Below are 20991 nucleotides of genomic sequence, written 5' to 3' on the forward strand. Positions count from 1 at the left end.
TGACAGAATCATATAATGCTTGCCTGACATTTTTCCCTCCCATGTTCATGTTTAGAAGCAGGGATAGTTATATACTGACCAAGGTGTCTTTGACAGTCAAAAGATTATCATGTACTTAAATATTTACAACAGTTTCTAACACATAAAAGCCCTCTATAATGGTCATTTAACTATTTTTAAATGCTGCCTCATTAACAATAATTTAACTGGTTGATGTCTAGAGAATATATTTTTATTATTTGTGCATTCATTTTATTTATTTGACACAGGATTTTACCCTATATTCCAAGTTGGCCTCAGACTTAATGTGCAGCACGGGCTTGTGACAGTTTCCTTACTAGGATTATAGGAATTTAACACCACAACAGACCAGAAAATATATTTTAATACATTCCATACCTGAAGTTTTTCTCTTTCACTGTCAGAAATTATTTACGTCTTTTTATTTTGCACAGTGGCTACATGAAAACGGTATAAATAGTCCATTTCAACTACTAAGCTGTCATTTGGTGTTTTCTGTATTTTTTTTTTTTTTTTTAGGAAATTTCTGATTTATTGCATCCTTGAAAAGCATCGATAGAAGAGGAAGGAAAAAAAAAAAATGGGTGTGAAAACATTTACTCACAGCTCCTCTTCCCACAGCCAGGAAATGCTGGGAAAACTAAATATGCTACGAAATGATGGACATTTTTGTGATATCACTATTCGTGTTCAGGACAAAGTCTTCCGGGCTCATAAGGTAGTACTAGCAGCTTGCAGTGATTTCTTTCGAACAAAACTTGTGGGCCAAGCAGAGGATGAGAACAAAAACGTGTTGGATCTGCATCATGTTACAGTAACTGGCTTTATACCTCTTTTAGAATATGCTTACACAGCCACTCTGTCAATTAACACAGAAAATATTATTGATGTTCTAGCCGCAGCCAGCTATATGCAAATGTTTAGTGTTGCTAGTACCTGCTCAGAGTTCATGAAATCAAGTATTTTGTGGAATACACCTACTAGCCAACCAGAAAAGGGTTTGGATGCTGGACAAGAAAATAGTTCCAACTGCAATTTTACTTCTCGAGATGGAAGTATTTCTCCAGTGTCTTCAGAGTGCAGTGTTGCAGACAGGAGTATCCCTGTCTGCCGAGAATCCCGAAGAAAACGCAAAAGCTACATTGTTATGTCTCCAGAGAGTCCTGTAAAATGTAGCACACAAACAAGTTCACCCCAGGTATTGAATTCTTCAGCTTCCTATGCAGAAAATAGAAATCAGCCAGTTGACTCTTCTTTAGCTTTTCCATGGACTTTCCCTTTTGGAATTGATCGAAGGATTCAACCTGAGAAAGCTAAGCAGGCAGAAAATACCCGGACTTTAGAATTGCCTGGCCCATCTGAGGCAGGCAGAAGAATGGCTGACTATGTGACTTGTGAGAGCACAAAAACTACCTTGCCTCTAGGTGCAGAAGAAGATGTGCAGGTAAAAGTAGAAAGATTAAGTGATGAGGAAGTCCATGAGGAAGTGTCCCAACCTGTCAGTGCATCTCAGAGTTCACTGAGTGATCAGCAGACAGTGCCGGGAAGTGAACCAGTTCAAGAGGACCTTCTGATTAGTCCACAGTCTTCCTCTATAGGTATAAATGCTTTCTATGTTTTTTCATTATTTTTATAGTCTATTCAAACATTTTTAGGTTATTTGCTGTGCTCAGTCTTATTTAAAAAATCATAAAATGGGGTGGAGAGTTTAAAACATAATTGAATTTAATTATTTGTTTGAGTCCAGACCTCAGTATATAGCCCTGGCTGGCCTGGAACTCACAGAGAATTTGCCCAAGTAAGTCCACAAAGTGAAGATGTTAAGAAACAAAACATCTAGTAGAAGAGCTTGATGGTTTAGGACACTGATTGTCCAATAAACAACAAGTTTAGTGCAAAGTGATATACAAAGAAAACTTGAATCTTGGGGCATGAGTGGGAAGTCTAAAGGAACTGCAAGAACAAATTGTGGAGAGCCTTGGACACTAGTTCCAGTTAAGGGTTGCATTGAACTGCATGTAACAGATCTCTTCTACAGTGGCTTTACCAAACAGGATCTTATTTTTATTCTAGAACTGGTAATATGGATCTACAGGTAATCAGTGTTCTAGGCTCCTTGTATATTTATAACTTAATATCTTTAGTTAATGGTTTAGCTATATGTTTATTTGCTTTCTGGCAATGACTTCACCTTGACTTGCATTCTAAAAAGTGATAAACACTTGTAATTAGGAATGCACAAATGAAGGTCCTTTCCCAGAAGAAGCACTTAAGAGACAAGTGTTAGTGCTGCATAATCTTTCTTAGCTACAGAGAATCTGAGAAAGTGATTAATTGATGAGAAAATGACTGCTTTGAGCAGAATTAGAGCAGAGTAGAGCTGGTTGTAGCAATGCATACCTTAACCACAGTATTAGGGAGGCAGATGTAGGTAGATGGATGTTTTTTGAGGATAGCCAAAGCACCACATAATAAGATCCTACCTCAAAAATAACAACAATAATAAAGCATAGTGGATATTGAACATGCAACAAGGAGGGCCCATCATATATAGGCTAAGTAAGCTTATCATTTTATCCTAGTCTATCTTAAAATGAATTTTAAAGTATGCAGATACTTGAGGAATTTGCCTTTGGTTTGTTACATAAGAGAGCTCAGAAACCTATTAGCCTGTATAAAACTAAAAAGAAAAATTTTAAATTTACTTCTTTTTTAATATATGAGTGTTCTGTCTGTCAGGCCTGCAAGCCAGAAGAGTGGTTTTTATGATAAGATGGTTGTGAAACCAACATGTTGTTGCTGGGAATTGAACGCAGGACCTCTGGAAGAACAGCCAGCCTCCTTAACCACTGAGGCATCCCTCCAGCCACTAAAACTTTTTAATTACAATACTTTACAAGTAATGAATCAATACAACCTAGTAATGTTTGAGTATGTGAAGTGAGAAGGGATCAAAGTACTCAGGATAAAATAATTATTTCTTTTATTTAGAGAATATTAGTTTTTGTAATCAAACCCACATAGATAAGACCTTATATATTTAATACAGTGGGTTACCCTTATACAAATGGAAAAAAGTAAACAAAATCCTAGAAAATAGCACAGTTCTGTTACTCTTGTGGTACCTAGCACCATTTGGTTTTGTTGTTGTTGTTTTGTTTGTTTGTTTAATTAGCGTCTCTATCATCATCTGGAAAAGAAAACATTCTGAGCAACATCATTAAAAACAGGTCTGATAAAGCATGGTCACTACTATGTATCATAAAGCAGGTACAAACTATTTTACAGTCACAGAGGTATGATACAGTATAATACTAGAGGACACAATTTGAAAAGCATTATTTGAGACTTGATTCTACTTTTCCAGCAGAGGGCCCAAAGGATGGTATGACACAGCTCTGTAAAGAAACACACTCTTAGATAGGATTTCCTTTCACTAGTGGCACACTTCTAAGGATTCATTCTCTCCATGAACATCAGCTGAAAATAATTATTTCTTTTATATTCATTGATTTATGTAACAAGTTTAGTTTATTGTCTGAATGCAGCTGTATCTTACTGTTGATAATCTTTGCTGTTATTTATTTTTCTTAAGAATACAAAATATAAAATGGGTAGAATTTTGTCATCTAAATGCAGTAACTGCTATGAACATTGATAGGAGAAGGTTGGAGCCTCACTTTTAAGAATTATTAGCAAGATGAATTGTGTGTGAATTTTGCTTGGATATAACCAAGCAATGTCAGGCCACAAAGAAATTAAAAGTTGGGATTGATAACAAATTACAAATTTGGACTTTAAGAAACTATGGGAGAGCTAAAACCCTTGACTGATTCCTATATTCAGGGTTAGGAAGTGATCAAAATAATAACAATAATTAGTAATTATCTTTGTAGCAGGTTAAAAAACCAGGTATATATTAACTTTGTTAATTTCTTGTGTTTTGACACACTTTTGAGTTTCCAGGGCTGCTGCAACAAAGCACCACAAGCTTGGTAATTTTACAACAGTGCATATTTCTTTTCTCCCACTTCAAAGGGCTAAAACTGCAAAATAAGGTGCCAGAAGATCTGTTTCCTTTAAAGGGACCCTTGGAAGAACCCTTTCTTGATTCTTCAAGTCCTCACAGTTGCCAACCCTCATTTTCATTCCTATAAATTACAGGTTTATCATTCAAATCTCTACTTTCATTGTAACATGACTTTCCTTGTCTGTCCATATCTGTCACTGAATCTCTGTTCTTATGAAGATACTAATCATGGGGTACAGGACTTCACTTGATCTTATGTAACCATATTCTAACTTGATTATATCCACAAAGGCTCCATTTACAAATAAAGTCTTCTTTTTAGGCAGGACATCAACTTTTGAGTCAAGACATTTTTGAAGAATTTGAATAAATATAACATTGATAAAATGTTGAATGTGTATAGATCATAGCTATTTTGAGTCTTTAGTCTTAAGAGTGTCTTAGTTCCTTCTAAACAATAATTACTATTTATTTGAAAATTTAGAAATTCAAATATTTAAATATCTTGGTAACTATACATGAAATACTCATTCATTACTTCCGGGTACATCTACTAGGTTCATATTTTGCCTTTACAATCTTACTAAACATGAGTAGACAAAACCTTTAGGTCATATAGGCAGAGTTTCTACCTATATTGTGGATTATATAACATGAACATCTGGCCTAGATAACATGTAATCACATACTGAGTGAAATTTTTTTTTCTGCCTTCATATCAAGTGCACTAATTATTCTAACCTATCTTACATCTACAGATTTCTACATTAAAACAAAGGTGTAAAGAACAGAAAAGTACATTCCTAGGATACCGTGGGCAGTCAATAAATGCTCTAGTCATGGTCCTTTGTCCTCTGTATTTCAGAAGAGCAATTATTTCTGTAAGCAGTTTTACATACTGATTCATTAAAGAAGATACCAAAGTGATAGCTTATCATTCACTGACTGATAAATTTGAAAACTAATACATTTATTGTGAAATTCTGAAGAAGTAAATATTTGACTACCTGTGGGTTTTACTCAAGTGAAATTTTACCTATTTTTAAGTTCCCATTTCACCAATTGCCCAGTAAGAGGTAAAATGTAACATCTTGAACATAGGATAAGTAGAAGCAATAATTACAACAAATCTAAAAAGGGGAAAAAATGCTGCTGAGATGTATCTTATTATCCAGAAAGATACAGCTGGGGCTGGAGAGGTGGTTTAGGGGTTAAGAGTGTTACCTGCTCTAAACTAAAGGAATGGATTCAGTTCCCAGCACCCACCAGGTAGCTCACAACTGCCCACTGTCTCCTGTTCCAGGAGATCCAGTGCCCTTCTGGCCCCTGCACACTCATACACACATAGGTAATTAATATTTTTAACACAGGCCATTAATTTGTAGAACATTTCAAGAAAAAAAATCTGAGATATAATGGCTCCATTATTTATTTTAAAGTATTCAATTACCTTTTTCACCAAGGACAAATACAAATGACTTTAGATAAGCTGCAGTTCACTGAGCTAGCAAAACAATTCTGAACTCTAGAATTCTGCCATTAAAAATAAAGTGACTGAGGTATACTTGCCCTGATAATTAAGGGTAGGTTTGCTCAGTCATCATTTCCAGAGGACCGTAACTCTAATTTGTGAGAGTGTCAGAAGCTGTTCTAAATAGCTCCTTCCTTACCTGTTTGCAATTGAGTTTGAGGCAGCATACAGATCTTTGAAGTACACATCATACCGACTTGTAAGAGTAAGTCCTAAGATTCGTGCAATTCCCAATTGCAAAAGGCTGCCTATTCACTTAAACGTCTTTTAGAAGATTATAAAGTACTTCATCAAGGAACAATTTGTATCTGGTTAAATAGCCAAAATACTCCTAAAAGACCTTATTTATAAGAAGTAAAATAATTTGAGCAGTGGTGTTACAAGTCTTTGGCAGGTGGATCTCTGAATTCTAGGCCAGCCTGATCTACACAGCGTTCCAGGATATCTAGAGTTGTTACACAGAGAAATCCTGTCTTAAAAAACAAAAACAAAAAGACAACCAGGAAGAAACAAAGTAAACCCAACAGCAAAGAGCAGTCACTGAAATATTTGAACTTAGCTCATGAGTTTACCAGCCAGGCAAGGGAAGTTTGCTCTCAAAAAGGATTTTCAATTTTCAGTGTTAACCAAAGAGCTTTAATGCATAGCAACTAGAGAATCTCCTAGACTACCGTTGTTGTCCTATCTCCAAAGTCCAACTGTAGTGAACAGTTCACTTAATTGCTCAGTTACAAAGATGATCACACCCAAGGCTTTTGTGGGTTTTTTTGTTTGGTTGGTTTTTGGCTTTTTGATAAGATGTTGCTTGGAGGTGATTTTAGGGAATTTGCTTAGTACTATAGATACCAGAATGCAGGCATAATTTATGACTGAACCTCAATAAATATCTTCTAGACATGCAGATTAAAATAAGCCCACAGTGTCAATAGTTTACTGGCTAAGGAGAAGGTTATGGATGTTGTGAGTGCAGAGTCACCTTGTTTTGTCTGTACTTGAACAAAAGTATACTTTTCTACCCCTTCCTTACCTTTAGTAAGGGTCACAGAGGCCCCATGAAGTTATTTATGTCTAACAGAAGAATGCTAGTCACTAGACTAGCTCCTGAGAGGGTTTGGTCTGGTCCTGAATAATGTTAAGACAGCTTTTGACCTTCCCTCCCCTCTTTTTCTTTTTCTCATTTGACACTAGGCAATGCATGACAATACTCTCTTCCACTAGATCTTCAGCCCTCTTTTCCTTAATACACTGTACTAGAAACAAATGTATACTGGAGTCTGAGTTTATTAAGTAACAGTAATGTCAGAAGATGTAGCGATTTCAATGGCAGCGATTTGCCAGATAACCTCATTTGCCTTTAGTAGCTGATAAGGTGAATACATGTTTTTGATGGTTGTGGTTGGTTGGTTGGTTGGTTGGTTGGTTGGTTGGTTGGTTGGTTGGTTGGTTGGTTGGATGGATGGATGGTTGGAATATTTCCTCTCATGTCATGCAGCAAATAGTAAATGTTTGTATATGATTTACAGGATGATTATAACAGGCTACAACAGAATTCAAGAGCTTTCAGAAGTAGATAGATACGCAAGAAGAGGGAGCTGGAGAGATGGCTCTGGTTAAGAGCAGGTGGATCTCTTTGGTCTATATAAAGCGTTTCTGTACAGCCAGGGATATATAGAAAGACTCTGTCTTTAAGAGTATGATTACATGCCTGAACATACATTCCTCCAAAAGCTTGTTTGCTGCTAAGGAAATAGACTTAAGATTTTTTTCATTATGCAACATAGATTATTTGCAGACAGTAAAGAATTGGCATATTTCATTACCTGATTAAGCTAGGTTATTTGAATCCACTATTCTATTACAAGTAACAAATTCTAGATTTTTTAAATGTCACCTTAAAAGTGTTTTAATAACCTGAAAAGACTAAAAAAAGATACCAAATAAAAGTTATTAGAAAGACCCCAACCCAAAATGACTTACAGATCATTAGAGCCAATTATTTCGATTTAAGACCTTTGTTAAATTCCCTGGTGCAAAATATTGCTTGTTCTGGGCTGCATCTTCTCCCAGGCTCTGCAATCGGAAGTGCTCCATTTGCCACCATGATGAACATCTTGTGCTTAGCCAGGCAACCTGATAAACGTGGAACACTGCAACCTTTAATACCTTATGAGAACTGCAAGATGAAACACATTTTCAGATATGATTTAAGGCCCAGCTTTCCTACAGTGTTGAAGATGAGGACCACTAGAGTCTGTCCTAGCCAAAATGGAAGAGGAACCTGATTATATTCCACATGGTCTGTCATATGACCTCACTGATCATGAAATACTCACACTGGTGTCTTGGCCTGACCTAGACCTGTTACCATCATCAAGACCATGAAGGCCATGATTGTGAACCTTAACACTAACCTTGTGTCCTTGCATCTCAAGAATAACCAGGCAGTTGTGTACCCATATTCTAACCCTTAACTTCCAGGTTAGTGAGATGGAACTCAAATACTACCAGGAAGGTATATCAGATACTTAATAGTGAGAAACAAGCAATGTTTCTCACAGATGAGCTAAGACCCTGTTTGGTACTGAAGAATGATTATCTGTGCCTGATAGATTCCAGGGACAACCATAAGATCCAAGGGTAGTATTTTTTTGTTGTTGTTGTTCTTAAGAGGCCTATTGGCAAAAAAAAAAAAAAAAAAACAACCATCTATGAAAGCAAAGAATACAGCCAGTTAGAAGTACAGAACTCCTCAAAAGCCTGGATTCTACCTCTGGAGCCTGCTTGAGCATCATAGATCTTGTATCTCAGCTACTATCCATCTTGTGAACCCTGCTTTTGTCTGTCTATGCTGTAGTGTCTACTTCAGGCTTTTGTCACAATCTTCCCAATAACCTACTGATGATCATGAAAGAATACCTGGATATAAGAACTTGCTGCACAAGAACCAAGAAACCTGGTGTCTGCCATGATGGAACTTTCCTTGCTATACTCACACCATGCTTCATTTTATTGTTTATAATAGTCTTACATTGTGCTCTGGTTATCCTGAAAAGGTTTAGAATCTTGAATGGGAAACAGGGAAGGCTGAAGCAGCTCCATTTTCATGTTTTACCATTATTTGAGTTTTGATCCTTGAGGGAGTAGTCATTGTGAACCATCAAGTGAGACATCATGCCTGTTTGTTCTTCTTTTCGGGAAGAGATTATTTTTATAGCTTTCTCTAGAAGTTTTTCTGGCTCTCTAGAAGCTCCTGTGTCCCTGCTTGATCCTCCTTTTTTCCTTTCTCTCTGAAAGAATAAGTGAGGTCTTCTGTTGTGTAATCAAAACTTACAAATTGTTCAGCTAGGCACAACAACAACTTGCCTGTGCTCCCAGCACTTGAGAGGTGAGGTGGGAAGTTAAAGGCCAACCTCTGCTACATAAGGAATTTGAGGCCAGGCATATGAGAAACCTCTGTGCCTCAGACAAGTCCATGCCAAAAGGGCCTTAAATTGTTTTGGCGGGGGTGGAATTCATTTTTGGTTTTATTTTTATTGGTTTTCAAGACAGGGCTTCACTGTGTAGGCCTGATTGTCCTGGAACTCACTCTTTGAATCAAGCTGGCTTCGAACTCCGAAATTTACCTGCCTCTGGCTCCTGGGTGCTGGGATTAAAGTTATGCTCCACCACCTCCCAGCTATGGGTCTTACAATTTTTAAGAAAAGTACAACTATTAATCGAATCTCTAGTTGAGGTGACAGTGTTTAGGGCTTTTCCAAACACAGAGGGAAACCAGGTTTCTATATAAGCAAGTCTTAGTTTGCTCCCCTTAAAAGAATGGATTACTAGAACTAAACCTTGTCATTCAGAAGACTGTAACAGTCCTCTTTGGCAGTGGGCAAATTAGAAGAGGTAGGAGGGAACTGAGGAGATAATTGAGTGGGTAAAGCATTTGCCAGAGTTCAGATCTCCCAGCACCCACATAAAGCCAGGCAAGTATAGAGCTTGTAATCGCTTAGGAGGCAGGACCACCACCCCCATCCTCCCAGAGCAAGCTACACTACATGAGCTGTATTGGTGAGTTTCATTTCAAGTGAGAAACATTGCTGAGTTCAGTATATAAGGTAGAATATATTCAAGGAAGAGCCAGGTCTGTCTCTGCCTCCCCCCCTCCCCCACATGTTCATGCATGTGAAAGAAAAAGAGGCAAAAAAAAAAAAAAAGAGAGAGAGAGAGACTTCCCTGAAAAATGGTCACCCACTAGATCATTTGCACATGTAATCATCCTGGTTGTACAGTATGTGGACAGGCCAAGTAATCACAAGTCATGCTCAAGAACCTAGCCGAAGCAAGCATAAAGCTCTAGAAGAGGTCATATTTACCCCAGCCCCACCTAACCAGTCCCTCCAAATGATTTTTAAAAGACACAAAACAAAGCCACAAACTACTAGGGTTAGCTAGAGAAAGATGTGAGAAAATATACAAGTACAAGGGAAAGAATGTTGGAGAGTTTTCAATATCAAACAGGAATTATAAAAAGAAGCAAGCCTAGAAACACAGGGGAAAAAAAAAAAAAAGTAAAATGTCAGAACCCTGTGAGTGTTGTCCTAAGAAAAGTAACTGCCAATCTAGATCACTACAGTCAATGATCTCATGGTGAAAATGAAGGCTGGGACTATAGCTCAATTGGTAAAGTGCTTGCCTAGCACACGAAGTTCTGGGTTTAATCACCAGTGCTTCAGAAAACCAGGCATGGTGGTCTGTTCTATAATCCCAGCACTCAGGAGGCAGAGGCAGCAATACAGGAGCCCAGGATATGGGAAGTTCAAGTGTCTCAAAAATTTAAAGTGATGCTCTTGTCTTAGCCTTCTGAGTGCTTGGTTTATAGGTCTGTACCATGTGCACCATGAGACACTACCCTAAATATAAAAGATGTTTTTTGCCAGGCGGTGGTGACACACGCCTTTAGTCCCTGCACTCGGGAGACAGAGGCAAGCAGATATCTGTGAGTTCAAGGCTAGCCTGGTCTAAAGAGCTAGTTCCAGGACAGGTTCCAAAGGAATACAGAGAAACCCTGCCTCAAAAACCGAAAAAAAAAGAAAAGATGTTTTCAGGTGGAGTTTTTTTAAAATTTCATTCAGTCACTAGAAAACTTGTAAGGATGGCCTTCATCAGTCAACATTCAGCACAAGTACTTAAGAATAGGTGTCAGGCAGTTGTGGCAGGCCTTTGATCCCAGCACTCAGAAGTCAGAGGCAGGTGGATCTCTGTGAGACTGAGGCCAGCCTGGTCCACAGAGTGGGTTCCAGGACTGTGGGAACTACACAGAGAAACCTGTCTCTAACCCCTCCCCCCCAAAACTAGACAAATGCATTTTGTATAAGTAGTACTTATATAACACAGCAGTAATATCTGTAGGCCTAACCATACAAAATACCAGGAAATTTGTTCTTGGATTGAAGCAGGTAGGAAAGGGAGTTCAAGCTGTTGACTATTTCTGTATTATGTAAGAGTAGTAAAGGCTTTGGTTAGAGGCGGTAGTTTATGTCTTGCCCCAGGTGTGGTGAAAGGACTTAAAAGTTGCAGAACCCAAGGTTTTGTCCATGCTAGGCATTTGATTTACTACTGAGCTACACTCCAGCCCAGCATATATGACTGAGATAACCAGCCAGTAAAAACAGTAGGGAAGTATATAATTTCCAATCCAGTAGAGCAGGGAAATTTGAATCATACATGTGTGCATTAAGTTACTTCTGCAAGAGCATTTACTGCAAGATAGTTCATACTGCACGTCACAGGGGAATAGGTTATTAATCTGTAACAACTAAACTAATTTTACATAACATGAATGTGTCTACTGTGTCTGAAGGAGCAAGACACAGTATATGAATATGTAATTCAACTTTACATATGAAGTTTATAACTAATCAGCACTCAATTTTTTTGTGGGTTTTTCCACAAAAGTGCAAATAAACCAAGATACTAAATTGTTTTCTTTTTAGTAGGTTGACAAGCTTTTCCATAAATACCAAGTAGTAAATGGCTCAGATATAGGTACCATATAGTTGCTAGCACAACCACAGCCAAACCTATCACTGTCTTTAGTGGGACGAAAGCCTCTGACAGTCAGTGGTAGTGTATTTGGTACATGTATTTGATAAAAGGATTACTTTTAAGGAAAGGGGGAGCCAGGTAGTAATCATTTTTATTATGACCATTGTTATTATCTGGCTACTGGAAGAGTACTGATCAACGAGGACTTGTAGAATGTGGGTACTGCTTTGTTGTGGCTTGTATGGAGGCCATCTAGGGGTATTCATTTTTTTTTCTTTTTAAATTTCCAATATTTATTTTTATGTGTGGGTATTTTGCCTGATGGTGTCTCTGTGTACCACATGTACTCTGGTGCCCTCAAAGGCCTGAAATGGTTGTCTGATGTCCTGGAACTAGAGTTGGAGACAATTGTGAGCCACCTTGTGATTGTTGGGACTTGAACTTGGGTCTTCCTAGAAGAGCAGCTAGTGATCTTAACCACTGAGCCATCTCTCAGTCTAGACCCCTATCCTTTAAACTTTCTGTAAAAATTATGTGACAATAAAACCCAACTTATCAAATGCTTTCTTAAATGATGGTTATCATTTAATTTTATATGAAATTCACTTTGCATTTAAATTGTTCTGCCTATTTTCTAAAGGTCCCTATTAAAGAAATATACCAGAAAGCATTTAAATACTAAAACAAAGTTACATGTATTAAATCATTTTTCTGTCTTTAAAACACACTAACATTTAATCAAAACTAAAATATAAATATTACTACTTTTTCATAGGATGTGAGCACTAGGTAAGGTAGAGATTGAGTCTGTGGCTTACAGTTAACATGTTAGTTTATTTGCACCAGGCATTAACAACTATCCCTCTTAAAAACCCTTTCACAGGCTCAGTAGATGAAGGAGTTACAGAGGGGTTGCCTACACTTCAAAGTACTTCTAGCACCAATGCTCATGCAGACGATGACGACAGGTTAGTACCTACAGTGTGTCCTTTTCTCATGAAGATTGTCCTTAGAGCGCTAAATTCATTTTACGCATTTACAAAATTGTCTAGTCCCCTTACTTTACATAGGATGATTGCCTGCTACAATTTGGCCAGTCTTGTTCTAGATATCATCCATAATTCCCAAGGAATTGTCTTCATTTAGCTTCTGAGAACTATACATTATCCGTTTCCTTCATCACTTCTCACTTAGTCTCCGTGTATTTAATCATTAAGTCCTTTCAACTCTGTCTTCAAAATCCTTAGTTCACTTTTCCTCTGTACTACATCCATGTTGGTTTGTCACCACTGTATTTCTCCTGACTACCATAGTAGTCTAAATATTAGCCCCTGTTTGCATTCTTTACTTCTTAAGTCTTCTCCATGTCCTACCAGATCATTTTTAACTAAGATGTCATGTTTTTACTTACCTAAATTCTTGCTGAGTGGTGGTGGCACACACCTTTAATCCCAGTAGAGATTAAAGACAAGAGGCAGGCAGCAGATCTCTGTGAGTTCAAGGTCAGCCTGGTCTACAGAGTGAGTTCCAGGACAGCCAGGACTACACAGAAAAACCCTGTCTTGAAAAACAAAAATAATCTAAATTCCTTGCTGTTTATAAAGTCCAAATTTACCTAAACCACCCCCCTCTGGTTCTTAGAACCCCCATATTGTTTCTAACTTTGGTCCTTTCTATTTCACACCCTTTACCTAAAGTGTTTTCTCCCCTGATTTCCATTCTTTTGATTCTTAGGGTTTTTTTTTTAAATATATATATAATTTTATGTATATGGGTGTTTTGCCTGAGCATATGTTTGTGTGCTATATCTCTGCCTGGTACCTGCAGAGGCAAGAAGAGGGTATCAGATACCCTGGAACTGGGGTTTCAGATGGTTATGAGACATCTTGTAGGTGCAGGGACTCAAACCCAGGTTCTGGGAGAACAGCCAGTGCCCTTAACTACTGAGCCATTTCTCCAGTCCCTTCTTCAGCTGTGACCTTCAGATCATTGATGTGTTGGTTCTCAAGGAGGCTTTTTGTAACTGTCAGTTTATACCAGCACCCAGTCACTTTTGGATCTTCCTGATTTAATTATCTACCTTCTGGTGCTTTTGTATGATTATTTATTGTTTGTTTCTAACTACTGAATATAGGTCCCACTGAAAGAATTATTCCTTATACAGAGTGCAGAACAGTCTTAACACCTGCATTGGCTGAAAACTTGAAGGATTCAAAGATGTATTCTCTAGTGGCTAAACCTGGAAGTTTATGAACCAAAATTTCCAAGTCATAAATGAGCAGGTGTCCTTACTCATTAATTTTAAGTAGTAATCAAGTTGTCTATTCTTTATTCAATATTTTGCTAAGTCATGGGAACATAGAGATGAAATAGTCTTTTCTCTTGAGAACTCTGTCACGTTTTCAGGGAAGGAAAGAGGTTGAAGATAGATAGGGAAGGAGATCACCAAAAGTAATCTGCAGGGAGTTTGTTCTGTGTGTAAGAAATCATGTACTTAAGCAGTAAGTGAAGGTTTGCAGGAAGAAGAGGTACTGACTCAGCTACATTTATAAAATGAGTAGATACTACCTAAGCAAAGAAAGTAGGCTTGTAGAGACAATTCATTGTGAGAAAGCATAGCATATGGCACATTAGAGGAATTATTTTACATAAGTATATTTTGGGGTGTGGAAATGTGACCAGAAATGAGGCTAGATGTGGTGAGATAAGAGTTCTTATTTGAGTAGTTTGGGACACTTTGTGGAGGTTGAGAACCTACTCTGATAAAGACAGTTATAGCAAGATTTATGGGGAGGGTGGGAAGTGATGATAAAGGCCTAAGTTCAAACAGGAGCATAAAGGTAAAATAGCTTGTGATATGTTCTGTAAGTTTTTCATCCCTGCTTAAAGATGTGGGCATTTTGGACAGTAACACTGCTTAACAATTTTTTCTAAGTGAAAATCTTTGTAAAAGTCTTTGTTTTTCCTTGTTCTTTTAGAATTGGGCCTTTGAGATGTGTATTCAACTTAAAATCAGAGCCTGGTTGCCTTCTTTGCTTTGTTTTTTTAGATTGGAAAATGTTCAGTATCCCTACCAACTCTACATTGCTCCTTCTACCAGCAGTACAGAACGACCAAGTCCAAATGGTCCAGACAGACCTTTTCAATGTCCAACCTGTGGGGTTCGATTCACCCGAGTTCAGAATCTAAAACAGCACATGCTTATCCACTCAGGTAATGTTACCTTTGATGTCATTGCATAAGGGGGTATGCTGAAACATTTTACTTTGCTGTCCTAATTAAAATAGAATTTGTGCTGGGCATAGTGGCACATGCCTGTAATCCTACCACTCGAGACAGAGGCAGGAAGATCCAGAATTTGGGGGCCGGCCTGGAGTATGTAATAGAAAGACTCCATCTGAGAAAGATGGTGGGCACCCAAGGAGTGGGGAAGGAAGTGGAGACTGGGTGGGGTGAGGGAGGTGTATTAGAGAACAGAAAATAGTTAAAAGTCCCGAGAAGTCCCATGAGGGTAGCTATGCTCTCTTTTTGAAATGTTGGGAAACTAGCACATTCACCACAGGTATCAGGCATTCTGATTAAAACTTAGATAGTAAATACATAAGTTAACAGGTACTGGGTATGTTAGATATATGTTTACAAATGAAAAAAGCACAAGTGAAAATGGAGATTAAACTATATATAGGCGATTCTTTGGGTTTCTCTGTAGGTATAGGCAGTTTTTAGTGAAGCTTGTCAGTAGTGATGATGTGAGGATAAACAGTAAAACCCTGACCTTGGGGATGAGAGCCCTTTGCTGCTGCTTTCAGCTCCTCTCTAGGTAGGTCAGTCATGTAGTCTCTGTCCTTGTGAAATCTACAGGTTGTGTTTTGCAGAGTTTTAACGCCTCCTCGACCCCCTGTAAACTGTGATAGTGTCTATAATAAGACTGTTAAAATACTTTAAGCTGTGCACACCTTTAATCCTAGCACTCGGGAGACAGAGGCAGGTGGATCTCTGTGAGTCTGAGGCCAGCCTGGTCTACAGAGTTCTAGGACAGCTAGAGCTATTACACAGAGAACAAAACTCCCTTATTAATGTCTAACAATATTAAGTACTCAAAAGCTAAGTCACTATATAATGAGTCTGTCATGACCATTACATATAGTGATAGAATTTTTTCATTTTTCTTACCTCTGTCTAAAGCATTATCTTAGTTTTCCTGTTGCTGTGATAATACACCCTGAGAAAATAACTTAGAGGAGAAATTCAGGCTATAATAAGTCCATCATGGCAAGGAGATGATAGCAGCAGGAACTTGAGAGAACAGTCATTGATCCAGTGAAGAACAGAAAGCAGTGAATAATGCATGCAACAGAGTATTCATCTTGCCCTGTCTGTTAATACAGTTCAGGGTTCCCTGCTCAGGGAAAGATCTCACTAGCAGTTAAGCTAGATCTTTTCACATTAATTAACTTAATAAAGTTAAACCCTCAAAGATATGCCCAGGGATAGGTTTCATTGTAAACCTGTCTAAATGAAATATATTTTGTTACCCCAAGGGTATCTAAATGGCATAGTTTTAAGTGTGTTTTGCAGTTAGAGGTTTGACTCTGTGGTAGAACACTTGGCCTAGTATTCACAAGGCCGTGGAGTGGATTCTAGGCACCACAACAAATAAAACAGTTAATGTTCTACTTTCTTCTCCATTGCTGTGATAAAACACTAATAAAAAGAAACTTAGGAAAAGGGTTTATTTCCTCTTCCTGGTCACAGTGCATCATTTCAGGAAGTCTGGTCAGGGACTAATAAACACAAAAACCATGGAGGGACACTGCTCGCTAGCTAGCTCACTCTCAAGCTCATACTTGGTTTAGCTGTCTTATACAACCCAGAACTATGCACTGTGGAGAGTGGTGCTGCTCACATTGAGCTGGGCTTTCCTACATCAATTAGCAATTTAGACAATCCCCCACAGAAAAGAAAGCTCATCTGATTGCAGCAATTCCTCAATTGAGATTCCGTTCTCATGTGACTAGCTTTTGTCATGCTGACAATTAAAGCTAACTAGGGTGATTAGTTAACTTTTGAAGTTTCTAAATACATGATTTAGTTTAGAAGAACATTCAGAAAACATTTCAGTGCATATTACCTAGTTGTCTCCTCCTCATCTTGCCCTTTTTTTTAAAGCACTAGTGACTTCAGATATTCTGGAAGTCCTCTGAAATATGTTAGAGTCTGTTTCGTTGGCAGTTTTAATTTTCTTAAGTTGTTGTTATAAAACTGTTATTCAGAATTGTGAGATTTTATGACCTTTCAGTTTATTTTATTTTTCAGATGGTATTTTGGTGTTTTGTTTTATAGGAATTAAACCATTTCAGTGTGACCGCTGTGGAAAAAAGTTCACCAGGGCTTACTCGCTAAAGATGCATCGCCTAAAGCATGAAGGTAAACGCTGTTTCCGGTGCCAGATATGTAGTGCCACTTTCACTTCCTTCGGGGAATATAAACACCATATGAGGGTTTCCCGGCACATTATCCGCAAGCCTCGGATTTATGAGTGCAAAACATGTGGCGCCATGTTCACCAACTCTGGAAATTTAATCGTGCACCTGAGGAGTCTGAACCATGAAGCATCAGAGCTAGCAAACTACTTCCAGAGCAGGTGAGGTGCAGAGGGAAAACCCAATCAGGGAAACTGCTTTCTAAACTCTCTGCTGTAGGGCAGCCTGCTGTTTTATTATCAGGTTGCTAGCTAATTAGTCACATTCATTTTCAGTTGCCACTGTGCATACAGGCTCTGATCTCCTGATCTGATTAGATTTTCCTAAGTCTCCTAAGTGATAGTCATACGTTTTATAGTTTTATAGTCTGTACTAAAAATTATTTCCTAGAAAGTAAATAGTAAAAATATCCCCACAGAAGACTATTTGTTCTCATGGTTATTTTTTTTAATGAAGTTAAATAAATTTTTATATTGGATCTTAACTAGATCTTTCTTGCAAATATACCAAGTCAGGTGTATCTTAGTAATGTGCAGTTCAGACTGCTGCTAGCAAAGTTTTTCAGTACCACCCCTCATATTCAATATCTTACATAGTTGGGTGATGGTGGTAGTGGCGCACACCTTTAATCCCAGCATTCTGGAGGCAGAGGCAGGCAGACCACCCTGGTCCACCGAGTTGATAGTTAGGGATACGCAGAGAAACCCTGTCTTGAAAAAAGAAAAAGAAAAAAATAAATAAAATCTTATATAAAGGAATATCCATTTGTCAATAAAAACATTGTTTGATAGTTGTTACCATGGATAATGATGAGAACCTGTAAGTTCCTGTTTTTCTTAGGTGCTCTGGGTTTTAGCATTAATAATTTATTAAGGCATTATCTTTCTGATATATAGGGTATCCAACTAAATAAGGTTCTATTTCAAATATAAAAATTCTCTAAATCTTTAAGTTTTTAATTAAGCTTCATTTTTAAAGAATCTTTCCAGTTCTAAATTATTCATGAAGAGATTGTTTTTTCCCTTCAGACCAGGCATTCATTTTATTTAATCACTTTTGATTTTGAATATGTAGTCATTATCACTAAAGCTAGATTATACACTTAATAAACATAGTTATTTAGTAATAAAATAGTCCAATTTCACTATTCTTATGTGTATCTTTTCCATGTAGAGCCCTATTATCTTATACTACTCTTATCTCAGCCATGAAGATATTTTTAGAAAATATAGCACAGACATTAGAAATTACTTTGCAGACAGATTTTATTAATTCTGAATGCTCAAATCATTAAGTGGTTAGCTCAAATGCATGTTATTGACAGGTCTAGTATAATATCTTCATAAATTCAGCAATGAAATGTTTTTCAAGACAGGGTTTCTTTGTGTAGCCTTGGCTATCCTGGAACTCACTCTGGAGACCAGTCTGGCCTCCAACTCACAGAGATCCACCTGCCTCCTCCAGAGTGCTGGGATTAAAGGCATGTGCCACCACCACCTGGCTTCTTTCCAGATTCTTATAAAAGATAGTTTATTACTGATTCCTTATACTGTCTACTAGTAAAATGCACACTATTTTCTCCATCTTTCAACTTCACATAGTAGAATATATGTAAGGTCATCTGTGCATAAGGACCTTCTTAGCTAACCTATATTCAGTTGGTGATATAGTAATAGGTTTATATATATCTCATACTCAGTGTATGTCCCAAGACAAGTTAAGCATTTACATTAATCACATGATTTGTGCTTTAGTGAAATGCCCCTTAGGTTATATACAGACTCCTGTATGTAGATTTAGAAAGGCCATTGACATGTAAAGAGAACCATTGGGAGTGGTCATTAACCCTTTTTATCTCTCATAAGGATCTGTGATACACTTTGGTTCTACTGAATGGCTTCAGTTCATATTCAGGAAAACGTATTTATTAACAACTTCATTGAAGAATTAGTGACACAAAAAGTCCCAATCTTGTTTTACAGATGACATTTCTTTATTATGACTTGAAAATTAATTCTGTATTTTATCCTTTGCCTTTCATTTAGTGATTTCTTAGTGCCGGACTACTTAAACCAGGAGCAAGAAGAGACTCTTGTTCAGTATGATCTTGGAGAACACACTTTTGAAAGCAGCGCTTCTGTTCAAATGCCTGTGATCTCACAGGTCTCCTCAACCCAGAATTGTGAAAGCTCTTTCCCCTTGGGGTCTCTTGGTGGGCTTGCAGAGAAGGAGGAGGAAGTGCAAGAGCAGCCAAAGACCAGTGTTCATGCCGAGGCTCCCCGAGATGATCCCCCTAAATCAGAGTTGTCTTCTATAACTATTGAGTGATTCTGTGATTTGCCCTTAGTTTTGGTTTTTGGAAAGTGCCTGTGCTTGGTCTTAATGTTTAAATTTAATTTTTTAAACAAAGAAGGGTTCCCTTGGTAAGCCCTGAAATTAGAGGGTTGCTTTGTTTTGTTTTTTCATAGCTAAGAGATTGCTTCTGTATGTATACAATAAGGTAACATTGAAGCAAAACATAGACTCTGAGAATTAAGGAAAAGCAGCTGATTCCAAACATGGTGGATCTTCCTCCCATTATTAAAAGTGGGCAGCAGCAGATACAGAAGAAACCAGGTTTTTGACCTTCCTGAGATGATAGGGTTCACGGGAAGTTACTAAACAGAATTTGACAATACCTGAGTAAATGTTTACTCCTAGGTTCAGGGTGTTGTAAACCCTGTAGTTTTGGAAGTATTTATGGTCATTTTGTTTTCCAAATGAAGGTGAATAACTTTTGAAATCCAGCATATTCTTTTTTTTAAGCCATTATGAATTTTCATGGTGAAATTTGGTATCGGGCAGGCTTTTCCTGTACCTTTATAGTACCACTCCAAAGGCTAAGAAGTGTGATTGGGAGGAGTCAGGCTGTGCATGGAATGGCCAGGGTGCAGAATGAGGTATGTATAACCCAGCTTTATAGGAATTGTTTTAATAATGTTTTTCTTACTAGAATGAATGTTTACCTGGCCTTTGATTGCTGATACCTGGCTAAGTAGGACATTGCCCAGATAAGTGTCCTCTTGTCCCCTCAACAGTACTTTCACTTGCATATACTGTTGTGCTGCCATATAAAAGAAAAATATTGAAGATACTCTATATTTTATATATAGGTTTATGTATTGGTGGGGATGTTTATGCTGTGCTGTTTTGGACAAAATAAAAGAATTCTGTTTTGAGGCTACATTCTTAACCCAATTAAGATTGTTTACAAGATTACATATGACGACAATACATCATCTTTATTCTAAAATATTTTGAGGTATTGCCAAGTTTGTTAAAAAGCAGTTATAGTTTTCACAGGATGTAAGCAATAGTGTGGAAGATAAGAAGTTGTAAAATGATTATCTGTGACTCAGAAATTGGGGGGTTGTTAAGACTAAAAACTAAAAAGACTTTGCTATGCTACTCATGATGAAATTTATATGATACTCTAGATTGGGTTATACATTTTTTTAATCTGGTGCCATTAAAGCCTCTTTGATCTGAAATATTCATGAATAATTTTTCTATGTAGAAAATCACCCCAAGGTTCATCATTATGGTAGCTCCTCATGGTGTTAGAAAATAGAAACAACATAGGTTTTTTGTTTGACTTTGGATACTTTCTTTGTGACAGGATCATATATAACCCAGGCTGGCCCAGAACTCATGATCCTCTTGCCTCAGTTCCCCCACAGCCCTTGCTAATATTATATATTATAGATACATGTCACCACATCCAGATCAGACTATAGTTCAAACACATGACCTGAATTTTATTCCAATGCTAGCCCTTACTTACTTTTTACATTATAGCAACTTGTTTCTTTAAAATTTATTAATTCTGTAATTTAATTTCTTTTTCTGTCTCT

The 20991-nt window shown here is 37.6% G+C and overlaps 1 protein-coding gene across 2 annotated transcripts in view; it reads left to right on the forward strand.

Moving 5' to 3' along the window:
* Zbtb44 (zinc finger and BTB domain containing 44) overlaps positions 1-20321 on the forward strand; it is a 52552-nt gene extending 32231 nt beyond the window's left edge. The window contains exons 2-6 of one of the 2 annotated variants that reach the window (XM_051196980.1): positions 541-1619; positions 12499-12583; positions 14665-14828; positions 16959-17259; positions 19144-20321. In XM_051196980.1, coding sequence (XP_051052937.1) covers positions 602-1619; positions 12499-12583; positions 14665-14828; positions 16959-17259; positions 19144-19426 — 1851 coding nt within the window. In that variant the 5' untranslated portion in view covers positions 541-601 and the 3' untranslated portion in view covers positions 19427-20321. The remainder of the gene's footprint in view (positions 1-540; positions 1620-12498; positions 12584-14664; positions 14829-16958; positions 17260-19143) is intronic. The other variant, XM_051196981.1, reaches the window with a different exon arrangement.
* The last annotated feature ends 670 nt before the right edge of the window (positions 20322-20991 follow it).

This window comes from Phodopus roborovskii, unplaced genomic scaffold (genome assembly GCF_943737965.1).
Source record: "Phodopus roborovskii unplaced genomic scaffold, PHOROB, whole genome shotgun sequence".
Lineage (NCBI taxonomy): Eukaryota > Metazoa > Chordata > Mammalia > Rodentia > Cricetidae > Phodopus > Phodopus roborovskii.